A 20,077-nucleotide genomic window follows, 5' to 3' on the forward strand; every position below is an offset into this window, starting at 1 on the left:
GCTTCACTACTGTATTAAACGACGCTTCTTTGCCCAAAAACTCCACGACCATGCCCATGCCCCCGCACTCCGGGCCCGCCCCGTCCCGCCGGCCCAGCCCTGAGCCCACCCCGCTCTCCCGAGCCGCGCACGCGCCAGCCCCGCCGCCTGCGGTTGGGCGAACGAGCTGTCCGTCAAGTGGCGGGCGCAGGCACGGACCAATGAGACGCGCCTGTGACGCGGGGGCGGGGCGAAGGCACGGCGCGGGGACGACGCGGTGAGGGACGGACGGGCAGGAGGTTCCGGGCAGGCGGCGAGGGGTGCCGGGCGCTGCCGGCCGGCATTGCTCTTCTGACTTCGTGGATTTTGGCCTCAGCGCGGCAGGGTGAGCCGCGGAGCTGGTCCCGGACACGCGGGGAAGTCGACGGGCGCAGGTCGCCCGTGGCGCGGGCCTGGTCGTTACAGGTTGAAAGGGGTAGGAAAGAGGTCGCCTTAAGAGACTTGTCTTGTGTGTCGAGCCGTTCCAGGCAAGTAGAGGTGAAACGTGTGTGTGTGTGTGTTTGCTTTATAGGCAGAAATGAGGAGACAGTGCCGGCGAGGGAAGGAGAAGCGTGGATGGAGCGGCCCCAGGCACGGCCCCCGCCCTCACCGCAGAGCCGGGCGCGGCCCCCGCGCTGCAAGGCGAGTACCGCCCGCGGGCCCGCAGGGCTCGGCCGCGCCACGGAGCGCCGCGCTGCACTGGCAGAGGGGTGACTTTCTAGAACTGAGAGGGTTGCCATCTGAAAATCTAGCGGACAGTACTTCTATGGGAGTGGAATTGCATTGATTTCTGGAAGTTTGTTAAATATTCACAACTGTACATTGATTTTAAACTGAGATGTGGTTCCACCAGGTGGTCCTTTCAGGGGTGCATGATAGTCCCTAAACTCCTTATCAATACGCAAAGATTGTTCAGGGTAGAAAAATGTAAGTACTTCATTCTGCCTACCCGTTTGTTTTATGCTTCAGTGTCTGCTAGTGTAAAAACTGTCATTAAAGGATCAGCCTGAATATTTTAAAGCATGTTAAGTAATGTGGTAATAATACCACATCCAGCAGATCAGGAAAATGAAACAAAGTCTCAGAAATAATCCCCTGCCGTGAAAACCGATTCTTTCAGAAAAGTGCCTTTTATACTTTAGAACTTAGACTTGCCTGTGTTTGAGCTGTTTTTATGGTTTTCACTCTCATATTCTTTCATTAGTGCCTCTTGCAGGACTAAAAGAGGCCAATCCCTTGCTTTAATATGCTAAGCTTTTTTTTTTAAAACGTATTTTTAGGAAAAGAGACACATACACATATGCCATGTTAGTTCCACTCCTGTAAGAAAAGTTAGAAATGCAAACGAGCCCTAGTTCAGTGAGTATAGAACTAAAAGGATTTTCATAAAGAACTCTAAAGTTAAGTGCTTAGGTTTAATCTGCGGTGTTTTTCGCCTTGTATATTTATTTGTTGCCTTGTTTAACTATTGTCAAAGCTGTGTAATAAAACAACAGTAGAGTCGGTATTAGAACTAAAATTTCTTTGTTGTTTTGTTTCCACTAAATTATGATTCTTGCAAAACATCTTTACCTGCTGCTTTTAAGATGACACGTAACAAGGCCTGTCTTAAAAAGTGAGAATCAGACCGGTTATTCAGAAAACATCCTAGCGGAATTTTGCTCATCAATATTGAATGTGCTCGTTTATGTTACTTCAAAAAGAGGAAAGCTGCAGTTATCTCATCGACTGCAACGTTTATTAGAAAAGCAGAGGCTTTTCTTTCTTAAGAGTTTTAATTAAACTGTCGTTTATTTCTAAAGTTTCTGAACCTCATCAGTGAAATTTTTGTTTCGGAGATAATGGCAAAATATTTTATATAGGACATCAGTGTTTTACCCCCACTGTCCCTCACATTATACTGTGAGACTTTGCAGGCTTTCAGGAGTGGGCTGTTCATTTAATGTAAAATTGCCCAGTTAATCTTTTGCTGAAAAGAGTTAAAGGCACTTGCAGAATCAACAGCCCCCTCTAATGTTTTAGCAAGTAATTTAAGGCTTTAAGGATGCTTTTATCTCTAATGTTCTTGAGATATCTTTAAGCTGAATATTTTCCCTGATTGATTTTCACAGTTTAATATATGGCAATGTGCAGAGTGTGCTTATCACAGCACTGCAAAATGGTACTCTATTAATGTCAATAACAATCTGCTTCCTAGATTCTTTGTGGGAAACATGTGTAGGACAGTTGTGAGCCTGTCTTGAAGGCAATGCTGTTTTTCAGTCTGGAACGGGAGGAGGCACAGACCCCAGTGACTGCAGGTCCCAGCAGCAGTGGAGATCCTTCTTCATCCAGTTCAGTGCAGAACTCTGTAGTACCAGGTAAGAGATGGTGTTTACAGGTAAAAAATCAGTTTCTATATGCTGATTGTATGAAAAAAGTAGTAGCAGCTTCATTAATAGTCTAGTGTTACAGGAGAGTAACATTAGGTGATACAAAAAGATAGAGTAAGTGAGGATCTGGAGAAGGGGCCCAAATCACTTTCAGGTCCACAAGTGCCCCTCATGTTTGAAAATTTCTGTCTTTAGCTAAGCTGACGTAAGCTGGAAAAAATAGAATTCTCTTTCTCCCTCCAGAAATGCTGCTTTGGAAAGAAAATTAACTACTAAGGAAGCAAATAAAAATTACTACTTGTATTCAGTTATTCAGTCTTTTTGAAAGGCACAACAATGCACCACTTTGGAGAATCATCTTGCTATTCCTTCAGTGTATTTTGTAGTCTATAAGAAATACACTCTGGCTAAGTACTTGTTCATTAACAACAAATGATGAAGTAGCAGTGCTGTTGAGGAAGATGTCCTATTTATGTTATGGTTTCCCAAAACATTAAAAAAAAAAGCTAAACCTGTGGGAATAGATATATTTCTCTACAACAGGAGAATCCTGAAACACCACTGATTGTTAACAACAGACAAAACCAGAGTTTAAAGAGATGCTTTTTGTGGATCACCATTTCATGTTGTGAGCATGTGTTAGGAGATGTACCTTGCAAGACATTTGTTGCTGTGTAATTAGATTCTGTATACTAAACAAAGTGTGCTTTTATGAACTTTACTAATTCATTGATTAACTTTTTATTTTTCCCAATCTGAATAAGTTTTGGTAATGAAACCTAAAAGATGGGGACAAGGAGCTGAATTGTAAACAGCAGCAAAAAGAGGTTACTTAAAATGAAATTTATGGTAGTAGATAAAGTTTTAAATTAAAACTCCTAATATGTTAACAATTTCTTCTTCTGAATAAAATCTTCTGTCTTGAGACAACATACCATTATGAGTCTGTCAAAAGGTATTTTACCTATCTGCCTCTGAATTCACCCAGATAAAAAAGCATTAAAATTGAATGTTTCTCATCCCAGTTTATCCTTTGTTAGGGAGCCAAATGTACTCTTGATTATATCTAAATATCTCCTATGTGTTGAATAAAAAGTGTCTTGTTCTGGGAAGTGAATAACTTTTTTTTTGTTTCTGTGATACCTCATTGTCAATTTTTTTGCTGTTGTTTGAAACTGCCATACCTAGTTTTTTAACTAAGAACGTCCCCTCATGATTGATTTATGAAGAAAGACCATTTTTGTTCTGCAACATAATCTTTCTTTTTTGCTTTTCTGATCTGTCTGAACTTCCTCTTGGTCAGTGGTCACATCCCTTCAGTACCTGTGTAATAGCACTGCATTTGAAAACAATAATCTTTTTTCTCCTGTAAGGGGCTTATCTATTCCTACTCTGTGTATGATGCTTGGGACCTGTTGGGAGCAAGAGCTTTGGGTCTCGTGAGTGACATTCACATGAAGACTTGGAATATCAAAGAGCAATAAGCAAACATAGTTATCCGTCTGATTTTGTCACTTTTTCTTCCCTTGCCCTCCAAGAATTGCCAGGATTTTATTATGACTCAGAAAAGAATCGCTATTTTCGCCTACTGCCTGGACATAATAACTACAACCCACTCACCAAGGACAGCATTCAGTACAAGGCGATGGAATGCAAAAGACTGAGACTCTTGGAAGAGGAAGAAAAGCAAATGAAGGTATGTTCTGAAAAAAAGTGCAATTAGGCTTTATTGTACTCTGGCTCAGAATAGATTATAAACTAGTCTTTCAGTTCTGACAGTTCAGTTCAATTTCTTTTTTGGCTAAGAATATATAATCCTTGAAGCCTTTTATTTGACTGTTCCACACACTAACAAAATCAAGTCATAACAAACAAAAAACCTGTAAAAAGACAGGAACTGTGCTCAGAATTGCAGTCGTCCAACAGTTACCCTTGAGTCAGGACATTGGATGCCAATTTTCAAATCCCTGCCTTGAACTGGCAAAGTTGGGCCTTGATTTTAAGTTTTCCACATACTTAATAAATGTATTGATCATATTCCTGGACCCTGAAAAAATAATACTAATGATATTTGATGGAAGTAGCTCATTTGTGAAGAACTTCGGACAGGTGAAATCAAGGCAGGTCTTATGTTTATGCCTGGAAAAGCCTGGGGGCTTTTAATCGTAAAGTCTTACAGCAGAGTTAGTGCTCATGCTGTTTATCTGTAGTCTGGATAAAATATCCAACAAGGATGCTTTTTCATTATCTGAAAAATCTATCTTTTAATTCTACAAATAATGGCTCAGTTTAGATATGCTGTCATTTGAAAGAAGTGGGCAGTGTTCTTTTCCTTCTGTAGTGAAGTGCTCCAACCAGCTATTCAGCTCATTAGTCTTCACTGTGAAGAACATTTTAACTCAAACACTTGCTTTGTCTGAGCATTATAAAAAAGATTTCTTACTCCATAATCCTGCAAAGTGCTCTGTCCTTTGGTCTCCTCAGAAAGGATTTGCATGAAATTTAAAACATTATGAACCGTAGAATGGCTTGGCTTGGAAGGGACCTTAAAGATCATCTAGTTCCAACCCCCCTGCTGTTTGGGGAATGGAAATGGAATGGAAAACCAGTTCAGTGCAACAGTAAGACTGCATGCTTAATAGCAGTCTTGTTGTGATAGAATATTTTTCTGTATAATAAGAATTCAAGGTGTTGTAGTGAAGCCAGAAGGTGACTTCACACCTCCAGGTGGTACTGCTGATTACGTGGAGTGAAAAGAATAGCTGGTGTGTTTTGGTATTTTTTCTCCAGCTTTTATATTTATAGAAGCACCCCATGTCTCAGGAATATATTCTTGTCTACTTGTTGTAGTAGACCAGAGACGTGCTGGAATGTGTTTTATAGATATTCTGAAAATTTTAATGTATGTAGACTAAAGGAAAAAGTTAACTACACATCCCAAACATCCAGACCCACAACCATGTTTCAGTCATAAACAAGCAAATAACTGAGTATGTTTCCATGTTATTATCTTCCAGAAAACAACAAGGGCTGGACTGAATTCATCTGTGCTGTTACAGAAAAGGCAGCTGGGTTTGCTCAGCTCCACAAGTTATTGCAGGTACAGTGATTTGATTTGTCTTCTATTTGCCAAGTTCTGCTGTGCAACTGTTTCTGTCAGGGTTTTTTGCATTTCTTACTGTTCCATTAGGAGAAGCAGGAACATATTACTTAAAATTAGCAAAAAGATTATATTCTGTTATAATCAGATTACTAAAATGATGAGAATTCAAATGGGAAAGTTGTTTCCCAATTTCACTTCAAAAAAAGTTCACTTTATATACGCACACATATATGTATATGAATATGCTGGTTTCCCACACTGTGCTTTATGAATACAGCACAGCTTTTCATTGGATGAATGTCTTTCAACTGATGTGACCATTCCCCTTCCCCCCCACTGGAATAGCTAAGGTAACAGATTCAGTAACAGTACAGAAGGCAAGTTAAGTTAATGCCTTGCTCTGTTGTATCTGCTACTAAAGATGTACTGGGGTTCAAAAAAATGGGATGAAATTGAATGAATGTGGAAGATGCACATGTTCATGGGTTATATAAGTTAAATTTCAGCATGCTAGTTTTTCAGGTATTCTCTTCTGTGATTGACAAGCTGTTCTAAATGCTGTCCAGAATTCTTTTCATAGGCATTAAACTTAGGCTTACCTGAATTCTCATCTTTTCAACCCCCTCACGCTCCCACCTGCTTTTATAGGCTAGTCCATGAACTAAAAGTGAACTGCATGCAGAGGAGGAAGATAGAAATTCACAGTCCGGATTCCTCAGTGGCTGGGACCAACAATTTTAAGATCATTGTGGTATGTTACGAGAAATGATAAGTCTTTAGGATAAAGAGAGCCCATCTTCAGTGAAAATTCAGGCTCTCGTAATCAAATCACATAGGTCAAATTTTGCTTTCAAAGATGTGTTATTCCTGTTGTGTCAGTTCTTAAAATCTATGCTCAGTAATTTTAAACAGACAGGAAGAGGCTGTTCCTTTCCTAGAAAGAAAAATTATAAAAAAGGTTGGATGTGAAAGTGGTTTTTTTCTTTTTTTAATCTGACCAACACGTTCTTTTGGGAGTAAACAGGAATGGTACTGGGAGGGGTGAGGGGAGAGGATCCAGAGAAAGAAGAAGAAAATAGAAGAATTTTGGGAGGGGCAAAGCCTGTGGTCCAGGGAATCTATGGAAACATCAGTAATCACTTAATATTTCATGATCTGGAGCAAATAGCTTTCATAGGCTATACAGGAAGCTTTCCAGGACCAGCTCCTGCCCTTATAAACAGAACACTGGATAGGTAGCTGAAGCCAGAAGGCAATCAGAAACTTAGTGTCATGGAAGAAAAGTTGAAATGTAGCACCAGCCTTTTTGCTGTGATCCAACCACAGGAGAATTCCAGGTTCCCTTTAAGTACAGTTTAAATTTTTGGGTCGTGTCCTCTACTAATACCAGTCTGTGCTTACCATCAGCCAGAGTAAGGGTACAGAACTGTTAAAATTGGCAAGATCATTTATTGTTAGCCAAGGACTAAATCCTTTTCTTACCACTGGTTTTTCTGTGCATGCATGTAAAAAGGAGTTGGCCACTGATTTAAGAGGTGAATGAAAAGCAGGTAGTGTTAAAGGGATCAGAATTAATGTGTTGTTTCATTTTAGACCTAATGCAGCTCCCTCAGGCTGTTTTTCCTGTAAGTTTCCAGTGAGTGTGACTGGTAAGCTTTTATTTTACAGGCAGATGTTGCTTGTGAACGAATATTCACTGTGAGCGATGTAGAGCATGGAGGATGTAAATATGGTATCATCAATCTCAGCGGTTTGGGGAAGGAGTCTCTCACTGTGGAGATGTATGACAACCTCTACTTCACAAACCGCAAAGTACTGTTTTCTGTTCCTCCTTCCTTTGGTTGTTGCATTCTCAGAACAGAACCCTGTTCTTGGGAGGCTCAGGCAGAAATGCCATGTGGGTTGTGGAAGGGTTAGAAGGAGAGAATGGAAAAATCTAGAAATGTGAAACTGCCAAGACTTGCATGCTTCTTCAAAATAATTTTGGGGAGATGTGTTTATCCTTAAATATGATGCATATTTAAAACTGGCTTTCATAATCTCTTCGTGCTCGGATTCTTTTAAGCATGGTCTCTTGAAATAATAGGATGTGCTTGGTGTCTCAGTCTATGTTTGGTCAGACTTCTCAATGCTGTTCTGTCATTACAAAAGGAGTATGAGGCTAAAATGCTCATGCCCCTTTACTGGGCTATTTAGTGGGCTAAGGAATTGTGCCCAGTTCCTAATTTTATCTCATCTTTGCATGGAAATAATCTTTCATTAATGGAGTAACAGATCACAAAAACAGTATGTCTTTTTGTGTCTGAAGGTGAATTCTGTGTGTTGGGCATCATTGACTCATCCAGATTCTCATGTTTTATATCCTTTTAAAAAAAGCAAAATTGAAGTTCAGCTTTCACAAGTCTGCATCATGCTCCACAGAAAAACTAACTTCCAGGAATACCTCTTGTGTAGTTGTCCCAGCAAATAAGTTTGGAAAACAGAGGAACTTATAAAAATTGAAAGATGTTGGTATTAGTGAGACAGATGTATGGTTCTATTATAGATATATGTAGAATTGTTCCAGTGTAATAGTAGATGTTTTCTGCCCTGGAGAATTCCCACTTCATTAATAGTGTATGTAACTGCTATATCCAAAATGACCTGCTGCTTAGAAATTGGCTGAGGCAAAAGAGCAGAGGGTTATGGCAACAACCTTTCTCTGAAGTGAACTTCTTTGAAAGTGGGTTGGTTCATTTCTGTTTAAAACCATCCCCATATTGGTTGGGGAGAATGGGAGCAATTCACTGGCATCATGCTCTGCAACTGTCAAAGCATGTTCTGCAGGTCTGTCTCAGAAGAGGAAGGTTGATGCTATAGTAGAGAAAGCAGTAATGGACAGTACAGAGCCCAGAAGAGAGGAAGAAAATGGAATTTTTACATGGAAGGTAGTAGATAACAGATGTGATATTAAAATACCAAAAGAAATTACATAGAAAAGTATGGAACGGCCTGTGGGAAAAGCCAGGCAATTCCGGACTGACCCATCAGGGGACTGAGGTGTTTGGGATGGCTTGGTTTGGTGGGTTTGAGCTTTTCTCAAGTCCTGTTACAGATTTACCCCACTGAACTTGAAATACAGCTTTCAATTCTATTTATACCTGGTATAGTCTTCACAAAATACTTAAATGTAATCTAAAGTGAGTCTTCCTTGCCTCACCAATGTGTGTTTCCGTATCCAGCTTATCTCTATGAAAACAGATCTATAAATGCAGTGTTATCATCACTTAAAGACGAGAGGAATGATCTAGGTAGGCCATGCTTTTTTTCTTTTCCCCCTTTCACTAGTAAGATTCCCTAATATTCCTCTTCTCTTACCTTTCTGGTAGTGAAGACACACAATGAAGACTTTTAGTTGTTTCTAGCTGATTCCTGTGAAATAAATGAAAAGTCAAGACTTAGTTGTAAACTGTAACACAGATCAAAAGTCTCAAGGAAGTACTGTGAGCTGTGGTTGTGTCAGAGCATCTTGCTTTTCCCAGCTATAAATGTTAGGCATCTTGTTCTATTCTAGGGAGAAATTTGCTTTCCTTAACTCACTTCAGCAAGCTGTGTCTCATGGGAATTGCAGAAACACCAGGCTGTGCCAGTCTGCTTCCAGCATCGTTGTTCAGCAGCACTAACCCAGGTAGGGTGTTTTTGTTGGTTTTTCTTCTCCAGTTCTTGCAGTTATGGTATGAAAAGAGCACAAATGAAAGATTATTTCAGCATTTCTTTCAGCAGTTGGTGAGACTTCTCTTGGAAATTGTAAAATAGCTTAAGAAGTGAAATGATGAAAACTTGAGACTTAATTAACAAGCAGTATTCGAAGCACTATTTTAGTTTCTGCAGTACTTGATGTTGGCAGAACACTTCACTTGTAAAGTAAATATTTGAGATTTTTCATAAGTAGCTTGGCTTGTAATTAATACTCAGAAGCTGCACACAAGAAGTACCCACATTTCCTGACAGACTGTCAGGAGTCATCACAGAATCCCGTCTCACAGCAGCTACTCAAATATGCTCAGTGGATTAATCAGAGGTGGAAAGTAAATGTCTTGAGCCCATAGCTCCTTGTACAGGCTCATGCTCAGTTGTGCATCAACATGATTGCTTGGGAGAATACTATGTCTTGTCTCTTACGGCTGTAGCCCTGTCTTTATATATTTGTTGAATGTTCTTGGGGGCAGGACTTTATTTACTGAACTTTCTTGATGGTTACTAGAACCATGGTTCGTTCTTCAAGTCACAGAGTACAGTCTTCTAAACTGTTTTCCATTCAGACATGATCAGTTAAGTTTATACAGAGAAAATCTGTGATAGATAAGAGTAATGGATATATTTAAAAATTTTAATGTCATGCTGTTAGTGCAGCCATTAAAAATATGCATAGAGTTAGCATGAACTTGGAAGAGTCACTAGGATTGATGGCCACTAGGCCACAGTGTGCCCAGTTGCTCTATAAAACATTTTAAGCCCTTCACCATAACTAGACCTTGTGAGTTCCACCAAAATCCTCCTGTCTGGTATATTCTGTCAAGATATTTCCAAGTTTGACCTACTTCACTCTCCTAAGCAGTTGGTTTGTGGGAACCGTGCTAAGTAGATGCTGGGAGCAAAGCATAATTTATCCTGTCTAAAAATATGTTGTCCATCCACTCTTAACCATGTCACATCAGCTACCTGACATGTATATACAACGCACCATGAAGAAAGTGAAAACTGAGGGCTTAGTCTAGTCTGCTAATTGACATAAATTTTGTGCAGGAGCTACGTGAGTAAGGGTCAACTCTAGGGTATTGTTACTTAATCAAACGTTGTTTTGTTTGTTTTTTTTTAAATAGGCAGGCCAAGAACTTACAGGCTAGGCTTTGGCTAATCTGTAATTTATAAAATAAATGTTTTTTATTTCTAGCCCACTTGTTTTTAATAAATGGCTTACTTAGTGCTGTAAGGCAGGTGTTGCTTTTCTCTTTCCTGCCATGGTCAGCCCTCTGACTACTGAATAAATGTCACTGTCTCTCAGTATTATCTGTTGATATAGACTGTAGGTGTCCATCTTACAGTCATGAAGTCCCATTTCTTTTTCCTGTCTCTTGAGTAGCACAGGGACACTAAATGGGTAACACTTTCTCTGCTTCAGATTGAAATGTTAAAAGAAGTATGGCAATATAAGAAGAACCTTTCCGAGTTACCATCCTGTCTTAACATTTTATGAACACTTCATATGTTGCTCCTCTCTTCTAGGAGATCGACCTGGAATGCTGTGCAGTTTCAAGATATCCACTGCCTGGTCCTGTGCTTGGTGCCTGAATCCCCAAGCAGACAACTGCTTTAGCACAGGTGATCTCCCTGCAAGGCTAGCAACCCCCTCTGTCTCAGTGGGAAAGACTTACTGCGTTCACCTCCCAGCTGCTACTTGAATGACAGCTAAATTAACATAATCTGCCTTCCTTAGGCCTGACACGACGCGTTCTTGTGACCAATGTAGTGACAGGGCATCGACAGACATTTGGAACCAGTAGTGATGTTTTGGCACAACAGTTTGCCACACAGGTAGGGAGAACCATACAACCTTTGTTTTTTCAGAGCGCTCCCTCACCGGTGGGCTCTTTGTTCTGTTTGTGATGGGACTCCTCATGCTGTACACGAGGGTGTGATCACAGCTACTGGTGGATGGCTGTTCACAACAGAGCTGATACAAGTCTGATGCTTGCACACAATTGAATAGCAACAAAAAGATAACTGACTTCAAACTGTGACAACAGGGATAATTTTTGTCAGTATTACAGAGGTTAAGAGAAAATGAAGAAGTACAAAGAGCACAGTAATAACATGTTGTAAAATTGTTTTGGTTTTGGCAAATAACCTCATTTTGTTAATACACAGTCTATTGCTTGCACTAAGAAGGAGAAAATCCCCATAAAATACAAATGGACTTGTTCACAAAGATTTAGTGAGAAGAGTGAAATTGGAATATAAGAATTTCAGTTTTCTGTTTTGCTAATGTAAGACTAAGTTCCCATTTACCTAGGCAAACTTTTATAGCTCAATAGTTGAGGTTTGAGTGGAACTAATGAATTGGCTGAAAAATGTTGCAGTGTGTAATAGAAATTTTGCTTCTTAATGCCCGTGTTAAAATAATTTGACAACTGCACTATACAGCTCAAAAGCATGACACAGATTCTGTCTGTCTAACTTGTAAGATCCTTACAGGTGTTACATAGTAGGCTTCTTTTGGATTCTTCTAGACTCCAGTGCTGTACAATGGCTGCCGTTCTGGTGAGATTTTCAGCATTGATGTGCGTCAACGTAACCGAAAGGGACAGAGCTGGAAAGCAACTCGCCTCTTCCATGGCTCAGCAGTTACATCTATTCACCTTATGGAGGCTGAACATTATCTTATGGCAGCAGATATGGCTGGAAAGGTATGGGTTTGTTGTGTTTAAGACATTTCTGTGCCATTGAGTGTCTGGGCATTGACGGGTGCTTATCCTAGTCCCAAGAACAGATGCCCGTTCTTAGTGTAAGTTCCATGTATGGGTCCTCTTCCAGATCCATGGATTTATCATAGAAGGGTGTAGTTTGGAAGGAACCTTAAAGATACTTTATTTCCATCCCCCTGCCATAGGCAGGGATACCTTCCACTAGACCAGGTTGCTCAAAGCTTCATACAACCTGGCCTTGAACACTTCCAGGGATGGGACATCCACAACTTCTCAGGGCAACCTGTTCTAGTCACTCACCACCTTCACATTAAAGAGCTTCTTAATATTTAATCTAAGCCTACCCTCTGTGAGTTTCAAACCACCGCTTCTGTCCTATCAGCCACTCCCCCTGTCCTATCACTACATACCCATGTAAATTGTCCCTCTCGAGCTCTCTCATAGCCCCCTTTAGGCACTGGAAGGCTGTTTCTCCAATCTGAACTCCCAGTCTTGTCTTCATAGGAGAGGTGTTCCAGCCCTCTGATCATCTTCATGGCCCTCTTCTAGACCTGCTGTAATGGGTCCAACCATTAAGTGCTGTCTGCTTTAGTTATATCCGCTCTCAAACAATGTCTTCAACTTGCAGATAAAACTGTGGGACCTGAGAACGACAAAGTGTGTGAAACAGTACAAAGGTCATCACAATGAATATGCTATTCTCCCTTTGCATGTAAATGAGGAGGAAGGACTTCTTACAGCAGGTGGGTTGACTTTCCTCCTCCTCCTCTACTTGTAGAGTGTGTGGCAGTGATTTTCTTATGCCTGAGAGGCATTTCTTACTTACAGTTGTTGGAAGCTGTAATGCTGCTAATTCTTTAAAATTCAGAAAAAAGTTAGCCTTAGGCATACTGTAATATGCTGTCATAATTAAGAAATGGATGTTATAGATGAACACCTACTGTAATGACCCCTGTGTAGTGCTTAACAGCTTTATCTGCTGTGTCCTGCAAAAGTCCATTATCCTTTCCACAGTATTTCTCAAGAGTAGAGCAAGAAAACACTTGATTTTGAAATTCAGGAAACAACATGTGAACAGGAGACTTGGTGATAAGTTTATAGACTAAGATCATGTATGTGTTTAGTTGGTGATTAAGTGGATAGTGTGGTGATGGACTGAAGCACTTGCAGGTAGGCTGGACTCTTTGTAAACTGTCTATACCACTCAGGTTCATCTTGAATATCCTTGGTTACACTAAGATTTTTTTATTATTGTCTTTGGGTTGGAGAAAGGAAAAGTAGTAATAAATGAAGCAAAAGCCCTAAATCCTTATAATATAGCAAAGTTTCACAAAGTCACTGTAAAGAGAGTGACCTTCTCTCCTTGGATTTGTCACTAAGTGGCAGAATAATGAGAAGGATTCTTTTTAATTTGACTGAGTTTTTCTTCCCTTTTCTTTTTGGCTTAAGAGCTTGATAAAGAAACAAGCACTCTAAATACTGGTTTCTCATACCTCTAATTGTCTAATAAGAAATGCACTAGTATGGCTAAGCCGTTTGCCTCTAGTATGTGTAGAAATAGTCAGGGGTGTTTACCCCATAAACCTCCTGCTTCTGTGGTGATAATCTTGCAGAGCCAGGTAAAGTACTTTTTGTGTTACGTTGAATTTTGTTGTTCTTTCCTTTCCAGTTGGTCAGGATTGCTACACCAGAATTTGGAGTCTCCAAGATGCCCATCTGCTTAGAACCATTCCCTCTCCCCACCCATCATCCAAAGATGCCATTCCTAGTGTGGTGTTTTCTTCAAGACTTGGGGGTAGCCAAGGAGTTCCTGGCTTACTCATGGCTGTCAAACAGGATCTCTACCACTTCTCCTATATCTGACACAGTATTCTCCTCAGACCTGGTCTACAAAGCTGCCAGTCTATACATGACTTCAAAATTTCTACACCAGTCACCAAGCTAATGTGCTACTGTTGCACCTGCTTTACCCATCTAATTCTGAACCTCCTTCAGCAGGTTCAGTAAATCTTGTTGTATACATCTCAGACCTCTTGTAAATAAAAAGCTGAATGCTGATTAACTCTAGGCAATATTCAGCTTCTTTGAAATCTTAACTGTGAGCCCTGCAAAGCTGGTAACTTTAATTAAGGGCCTGTGTTCTGCTAGCTGAATTTGCTGGCAAAAGGCTCTTCTAACATAATCCTACTTTGGTCATAAAACCAGTGGTCACATCTACCTGAGCAACGAGGCTGGCCCAGCAGAGTGGCTTAGCAGAGTGAAGCAGCTGGTGTTGAGAAGCTGATGCTTTTAAGTGTTCTGGGGCTTTTTTTGGAGTAGCTTCGATCTGGGTTCCTGCTTCAACTGCCTCTACTACATCTATGGTCGGAAGCAGGCCAAGGAATAGCTGTTTCCTTACTCACAGTGTTGGTCATTTGAGCTGGGCCATAGTATACTTTGTCCTTTTCAGATGATCGTAGCAGGCTACTGACCTGCCACCATTCCCTCTACAAAGCAACAGCTAAATGTCCCTGTTGATTTATCATAGTGTTTCCTAACCAAGTCCACATCCCTGACATGGAGTTTATCAGCAGACTGGAATGGAAGGCTTGCTCATGCAGCTGTAGCCAGACACAAGCCCAGTCTGGACAGACCACATCCTCTTTAGGATTTGAGATCATCCATGCAAAGTCAGGGCTTTTGCATTCAGAGGTACAACTGGGCCCTCAGCTACAAAGTTGTAGCACTGGCTGTCAGTAACTGAGTGATACCATATCTGTATTTGAAAAGTTCCCATGGAGGCTCCTTACCTCCAGCTCCTGCCTAGTAACCAGTCTGGGCTGGGCAAGAGTGTCCTGCAGCCAGTATCTGTAGGAAGCACTGAGATCAAGAACCCATGGGGGATAAAGGCTGATGAACTAGGAAGGGCTTCACAGGAAAGACACTGCACTCAAGATTTTAAAAATTCTTTTTAAAGGAGTGCAGGAACCACCTTTTCATCCTGGGATCCACTTAGAGTATTTAGATGTACAATTGTGATGTCAGAAATGCTAATCCCAAGGGGTCACCAGGTGAGACACAAATGGGTTATAATCACACCCAGGCTGCATTGCATCTTCCAATGAATGCTGGGTCCAGCTGGCTCAGGGAGGTGGCCATGTCAGAGCAAGGCTGGGCATCTGCATTCCAATGCCTTCTGATAGCAGGCATGGGCTGCCCATGCATGCAAAGATGTGTTGCTATCTACAGCTGTGGCCTACTGCACAGTGTACCTAGTGCAACACCCATACATGGCTGTGTCCTCACTGGAAAGGCATGCAACAGTGCTGAGCATTCTAGGAAGGAAGGGGTTTTCAAGTGCCCCACCAAGCAATCCTGTTCTGCTCTCAGAGAAAAGCACCACCACTACCCTCTTGGGCATGTTACAAAAGTTTTTAGCTATTCCATTTCTTAAGAGAGATTACTACTATTTTGCACATAAAGCGTTTGGCCAGAGCAACCTATTTATGGAGACATTGCACCCTCCCCCCTTCATCCTGATGGGCCATCAGATTTGTTCCACCTCACACTGGTGCATATGCAGGGAAAGCTCTTAATTTTGTTCATCTTGAGCTGGGGAATATGCAGTTCAGAAAGTGGGTTATTAAAACTGATCAATCAGTCACAAAATGTTCATCCCAGAGGAGGAGAGGGTGAGCTTGAAGCATGAGCACAGCACTTAACAGGGATGAAGAAGCACTCAAGGTTGTGGCATGAGCTCCCTAAGCATTCATCAAGGACTGAGTGGCACAGACGATTCATCCCTCTGCAACCCTGCTGGTGGCCTGAGCTCCAGCTTTGTCTGGTTTCCCAAAGGAAGCCTCACAAGTGCCCTGTAATGCAAGTCCTATGTAGGACAACCCCCTTCACAAGCCCCATGCAATCCTGACTCTGGCTGGTGGGGTTTTGTTTGTTTCCAATAGATTCCTCTCCCCTTCCATTTTTCAAATTATTTTAGAGAAGAGGGAATTATTCAAATACAGGTTCCAGGAATGGTAGGCCCTACTGAAAACCCCCTCTTGACTTGGCAGGACTCCACATTGATTTCTCCTGTCCTCTCACAACCTTCAGGCCTAAGCAACATCCTGTTCTAGGAAGCTCTTCTCAGCAGCTTTTCTTGCTCACCAACACTCCATTGTTGTGTGTGGTGATCTTCCCTTTCTTTGTGTTTTTTTTACCCATTCATTTATATAGAAGACGAGAGCAGGAAAACTCTCATCTTTGAAGCAGTGAAAAAACTTTACAGTTTGAATATATTCTATGTGAAATAGCTGTTGCAAGGGTAGTCAAGATGAAAGATAAATCCTAGCAAATATTCAAAATGTTTTTCCCTCTCTGAGTATACATTCAAAACCCCCAAATCTTTCTTTATCCCATTAACAGCCAACTTCTGTTTTCCCATGGGCATAAGAATTCCTTACAGCTATGGCTCCCCTGATACACCTGGCTTTAGCATTCCTCTGCAGAGCCTCCTATCTCACAAAAAACGGCTCACTGTGCTGCATGTTCTTTCCACAGACATTGTTTATAAGACCAGAGTGTCTCCTCCTAAATGCTGTCTTGCAGGCTCTTCCCATTCCCGCTACTACCCTTTGATAACCAAGAGGCTCAATTCCTGGCTTGCCTTTTTTCCCATTTGAGAAAACACACTGCAATTTCTCTTGATTGGTTATGTTAATTTTGGACATTTTCTGTTGCCTGCACAGTGATTAGTGCACACAGCACAACTTTCTAAAGCATTTGCATTGGCTTAGTTAATAACACACATTGCAACTAAGCATCTGCTCAGGAAACAGAAATGTAGTTAAACCCCATCCTCCTGCAAATTCCTAATGTTACAGCTGATAACTCAGAGTTGGAACATACTTTATATTGATCTTCTTGCTAGTAAACATGTGGTTCAAACACTTGCAGGTAGCAACCTACAGAAATCATGAACTCCCTTAAAACAGAATTAATTCAAAACTTGTAATTAAAATTTCAGCTCGCTTCCGTGCTCTTAGCTTCAGTAATGCCTGTTCTGCAAGAACAAGACCATGCAACAAATATGACCAGTTACCATGGGAAACACAAACTAGGAATTGTGCCAGAAAGGCATCTTACATAACTGAAGATAGTTTCTTTTCCTTGTTCCCTTTTAGGCAAAACTTGTAAAACAAAAGAAAATAATTTCTTCTATTGTTTCCAGGAACCAAATGTACACACATGTTCCTGCAAACGCATTCACCCAACTAATGCTTTTGCAGCCAACACTTCTAATTAAGAGCAGTTAAGAAAGGAGAGGGGAAGCAGGGCAAGAGAGGCAATTTGGCTTCAGTGACAAACAGCAAAGAGCCTGTAGGCAGTGGCTGAAGTATATTAAATCATCTATTTCATTATGCAGCAATAGCAGGACCCTAAGACAGTTTAAAAGGAAGTGCTGCACTCTTCCTTTCTGTTACAGTATCAAAAATACCTTATTTCTTTGCCTCAGCTTCTCAGCAAGTACTGAACTAGTGGGAAACTTTAGAAAAGCCAAACCTGCACTCCAAGACAGGTTGCAGCATCCCTCATCCTGGAGACACAATTTATTTGGTCCCTTTGGAGCAGACCAGGCTCTCCTCACTGACCAAACTGCCAGTCCCTTCTATCAATGCAATTGTCTCGGAAGGCACAGTCTCACCCTTGCTCTGTTCCATACACACAAGCTGCCATTAGTCATCTCTCAGCCATGATGAATAAAGCTCTTGCCACATAAAACCCTTTAGGTCACATAAGGATCTTAGACATAAGTAAGAAAATTTCTGTTTTAACTTGAAATATCTAAAGCTGGGAGGGGATTTGCTTCTGGGTCTTCTGTGGTGGCGTTGGTTATGTCTTTCTGTTGGTTCCAATTTATTGCAGTACATGGCTTCATGGTCATTCCTCCCCTAATGTCCTGATGAATACTGAAACTAAGAGGTTAAAAAAAATCAATTTACTAGTCACAAATTCACACTGGTGCTTTTGAGTTTAATAGAGACCTATTCTAATAGGACTAAAAAATTAAACATTCGTTGTGAGAATTCAAACCCAAATGTGTACATAGTCCCCAGGTGTCCCCTTACAGAAGCTGCTTTCAGAAAATTTATAATCTGGCAGTGGACAACTCAGCTTTGGTCCCCAAACCTTCAGTTGCTAGGGGCTGCTTGCAGGTACTACATATACTGGTGAGCTGTATCGAGCAGTCAATGCCAAACTAACGTACTTTCTAGACAGGGGTTCTGGGGTGAGGGGTGCTTGACCCAACTCTTTAAAAAATTTCACAAATTAGTTTAATGTTTCAAAAGTGTAAGGCAAGGCACCAAGTTGATAAACCTTTTCAAGTAATGTCTGAAAATATAATCAAGATCACCTGACTTTTCTTGTTCAAACAACTTCTTTCCTATCTGTAGTTCTGTTGATATCATAGTAGCTGTGAAGCACTCCAGTGCCTTCCTGACAAGTCATCATCAGTACATCATCACACATATACTATTGCTTCTCTCCAGTGCTGCTGAAAAATTGCCTTTTAAGGAGAAGCAGAAAGATTTAACCAGCTTTCCAAAATGTCAGAAATTAGTTTTTCAAAATCTCCAGGCATTCTTGAAATTAGCATTTCTGTAATACCACAATTAAAACATATTCTCCATAAGGACTTCCATACATATATGTATGTGTGTGTGTTTATATATAAACCACTTGTATCTGTAGCTGTTTATTCTTTACTTGAGTTATATCCAGCAAAAGTGAAGTTAAGAAGCTGAATGCACTTTCATTTTGGCTTATGATTACTGACCAGCTGCCTTTCTACTTCAGCTTTGTCTTTGCCACATGATACTGTTGATTTTGAAAGCCCTCATAGCAAGTTTTTATTTATTTTGGCATCGCCATGATTTCATAAATACATTTTATGACATACTGTGTGCTGTGACTGACAGAATATATATGTCAACATTCTTTCATGGTAAAGAAATGTTCAGTTAAAGCAGGGAGGAGGGATGGGACCTGGACAACAAAAACTAGACAGTTCTATTACTGGTCCAAATCACTCTCTGTTCTCAAATTACTGGCAGGCAAAGACTATCTGTTGGCACCAAATTATATTACAGCCATCAGCAATAATTAAATGCAAGAACAATGCCACAACACAGTGGCATTACAGTGACTGACAACATCAGTTGACAAATAAAACACGAAAACGAGAGGCTGCAAAATAGAGTGATATTAGCATTTAAACCTAATTGGACTGGTTATGCTGAAAGCAAAAATATGAAGAACAAAGTCTGTATGACCAGGTGGGAAGCCAGAGTCCTGCAGTGTTAAAGCCCAGGCTCCCAAAGCAAAACGGGCATTTATGAATATCTCAGCATGCTCACGGCAGAAAGACATCTAGTATAAATGCAAGGCAGACCTAACATAATGATGGTGTTTGTTTCCATGAACTCTTGTTGACATCAAGAGCTAGGGAGGATTGTCACGTTTTCCAGAAAACAACCAGAGGTCCAATTCACAAGGAACAGATAGGAATATAGAGGATACCTTGGACAACTTCAGTACATGCAACTTCACCTGCAAAGGAACTGGGCAGAAGAATGAATGCACAGGAAAACCAGTGTAGGGGTGGGAGGGAAGCAGGGGAGTGAAAGATAAAGCATTTTTTCTTGTGCAAGTAACTATATGTTACAGCCTGCTCCTACCCTGACAATAGCTACATGTTACAGCCACGCTGTACTGCCATCCATTTCCGCCCCTGCAAGTCTCAGGTGCAACGTGCACGTAAGGTACACTTAAGGCATGATTAGTCCAAAAGTTTGGGGTAGGGAGTCTAACATTTAAACGAAGCTCACATGTATTTGCTATATAGAATGAGAGAAAAACCTGTATCACCTATATAAAAATAAACCTTCATGCTGAATTGGCATACATATCCACAATGGAAAGAAATCCATCACAATAGAGCAATCATATCAGATGTTTTTTCCTCTACAAGTCTAGACTTGCTTTGTGGTGCTTTGGGTGAGGAATGTATTTTTCACTGGAGCATACATCTCTGCACATCAGTTAGTTCACAGGATTCTTATTTTACTCAATCTTTTCTACAG

General features: G+C 40.9%; 1 protein-coding gene across 7 annotated transcripts in view; it reads left to right on the plus strand.

Annotated features, from left to right (window-relative positions):
- The first annotated feature begins 240 nt into the window (after window positions 1-240).
- The window catches only part of DCAF4 (DDB1 and CUL4 associated factor 4), a 35,103-nt gene continuing 15,266 nt past the window's right edge, over window positions 241-20,077 (plus strand). For 4 of the 7 annotated variants that reach the window (XR_011698070.1, XR_011698071.1, XR_011698072.1 and 1 more), the window contains exons 1-13: window positions 241-454; window positions 551-660; window positions 2,281-2,378; window positions 3,929-4,086; window positions 5,408-5,490; window positions 6,142-6,244; window positions 7,162-7,305; window positions 7,802-7,851; window positions 9,081-9,160; window positions 10,759-10,854; window positions 10,970-11,067; window positions 11,763-11,939; window positions 12,586-12,700. Coding sequence is in view for 4 of the 7 variants with exons in the window: in XM_071558251.1 (XP_071414352.1) it covers window positions 557-660; window positions 2,281-2,378; window positions 3,929-4,086; window positions 5,408-5,490; window positions 6,142-6,244; window positions 7,162-7,305; window positions 7,802-7,851; window positions 9,081-9,160; window positions 10,759-10,854; window positions 10,970-11,067; window positions 11,763-11,939; window positions 12,586-12,700 (1,306 nt within the window). In the remaining 3 variants the exon portion in view is untranslated. Of the gene's footprint in view, window positions 455-550; window positions 661-2,215; window positions 2,379-3,928; window positions 4,087-5,407; window positions 5,491-6,141; window positions 6,245-7,161; window positions 7,306-7,801; window positions 7,852-9,080; window positions 9,161-10,758; window positions 10,855-10,969; window positions 11,068-11,762; window positions 11,940-12,585; window positions 12,701-13,626; window positions 14,652-20,077 lie in introns of those variants that run through there. The other 3 variants (XM_071558249.1, XM_071558253.1, XM_071558250.1) reach the window with 3 other exon arrangements.

The sequence above is a fragment of the Pithys albifrons genome, chromosome 6, assembly GCF_047495875.1.
Source record: "Pithys albifrons albifrons isolate INPA30051 chromosome 6, PitAlb_v1, whole genome shotgun sequence".
NCBI classification, from domain to species: domain Eukaryota; kingdom Metazoa; phylum Chordata; class Aves; order Passeriformes; family Thamnophilidae; genus Pithys; species Pithys albifrons.